The 1,951-nt window shown below is 45.0% G+C and overlaps 1 protein-coding gene across 1 annotated transcript; it reads right to left on the bottom strand.

Annotated features, from left to right (window-relative positions):
• Positions 1–249: 249 nt before the first annotated feature.
• On the bottom strand, positions 250–882 carry LOC120056663 (claudin-like protein ZF-A89). Its single transcript, XM_039004874.1, has one exon. It carries the CDS (start codon positions 880–882, stop codon positions 250–252), a length of 633 nt encoding a protein of 210 aa, XP_038860802.1.
• Between the last annotated feature and the right edge of the window lie 1,069 nt (positions 883–1,951).

The raw sequence follows: 1,951 nt of genomic DNA, 5'->3' as shown, positions 1-1,951 counted from the left end.
GATTGTGACTGACACGCAAGTTAACTATACCATGAGACCTAGCCTACTGAAAACTACACTCTTCAAATGTTACAATTCAAGAACGAATGATAAGCATTAAAATATAAATTTATTAAAGCAATGAAGCTGTTAAGCTAAAATATTCAAATCATCCTTGTCAAGTGTTGAAGAGAAACAGATTTACCCTCGTTCAGACTACACAAGCGTGAAATGTCCATATAAAAACTGTTACATTTAAGTGTTAATCTGTCAGACATGGGCCCTTCTACTGGCAGTGAAGCGAGGGGCAGAATATTTGGCAGAGTACCCACTCTCCTCACGCTGGGCACACTGGCAGCAGAGAAGCATACCCCCGATGAGCATCAGGCCAGCAGAGCCCCAGCCGATGAACAGTGAAGCTCCCAGCTCTCTCCTCTGCGCGTCCGTGAGCAGCGGGTTGTAGAAGTCCCTGATAATGGTGTTGGCGGACCAGGACACTGGGATCAGGCAGAGGACGCCAGAGACCAGGAAAAACACGCCGGATGCGATGGCCACTTTGGACTTGGCCTCCTCGTCCTCGATGCAGTTGGTGCACTTCCCGCCTGCCACGGAGAGCAGAATGCCGATCAAGCCCACGAGGATGGAGATGATCACCAGAGATCTGGCGGCCTGGAGGTCCTGAGGGAGAGCTAGCATGGAATCGTAGACTTTACACTGCATCTGGCCCGTGCTCTGCGTCACGCAGTTCATCCATAGGCCTTCCCAGAACATCTGCGCCGTCACAATGTTGTTGCCTATGAAAGCAGTTACCTTCCACATGGGGAGCGCACAGATGACAATGTCCCCTAGCCAACCGATAAGAGCCAGGACGATGCTCAGAATCTGGAGACCGGCGGAGGCCATAGCTTTCGAGCTCTGTACGCATGCAAGCCTCACGTAAACCCAGAAGGACCCGTGTGTAGCAGTGTTATGGTTGTAGTGAGGCTACAGACCCCAACCTATATACCCACCTGCCAGGGTGTGGTCACTAATTGAGCCGATTGAAAGCACCTGTGGATGTTTATTGGACCATACACACCCACTGAACTAATAAACGTGGCCAGTCTGCCTGTAGTGTTGCTCACAATTAACCAGGGTTGGGTAGGTTACTTTCTAAATGTAATCTGTTGCAGTTACTAGTTATCTGTTCAAAATTGTAATCCGTAACGTAACTTTTGGATTACCCAAACTCAGTAACAATCTGATTACAAAAGTTTGGACACACCTACTCATTCAAGTTTTATTTTTATATTTTACTATTTTCTACATTGTAGAATAAAAGGGAAGACATCAAAACTATGAAATAACACATATGGAATCATGTAGTAACCAAAAAAGTGTTAAACAAATACAAATATTTAGATTAGATTCTTCAAAGTAGCTACCCTTTGCCTTGATGACAGCTTTGCACACTCTTGGCATTCTCTCAACCAGCTTCATGAGGTAGTCACGTGGAATGCAACAGGTGTGCCTTGTTAAAAGTACATTAGTGGAATTTCTTTCCTTCTTAATACATTTGAGCTAATCAGTTGTGTTGTGACAAGGTAGGGGTGGTATACTGAAGATAGCCCTATTTGGTAAAATACCAAGTCCATACTATGGCAGCAAAAAAAAACAAAGAGATATGACTGTCCATCATTACTTTAAGACATGAAGGTCAGTCAATCTGGAACATTTCAAGAATTTTGAAAGTTCCTTCAAGTGCAGTCACAAAAAACATCAAGCGCTACGATGAAACTGGCCCTCATGAGGACCGCCACAGGAAAGGAAGACCCACAGTTACCTCTGCTGCAGAGGATAAGTTCATTAGAGTTACCCGCCTCAGAAATTGCAGCCCAAATAAGTGCTTCACAGAGTTCAAGTAACAGACACATCTCAACATCAACTGTTCAGAGGAGACTGCGTGAATCAGGCCTTCATGGTCAAATTGCTG

This window comes from Salvelinus namaycush, chromosome 12 (genome assembly GCF_016432855.1).
Source record: "Salvelinus namaycush isolate Seneca chromosome 12, SaNama_1.0, whole genome shotgun sequence".
NCBI classification, from domain to species: Eukaryota; Metazoa; Chordata; class Actinopteri; order Salmoniformes; family Salmonidae; genus Salvelinus; species Salvelinus namaycush.
Note: the sequence above shows the minus strand (reverse complement) of the source record. Positions and strands in the feature narration are given on the sequence as shown.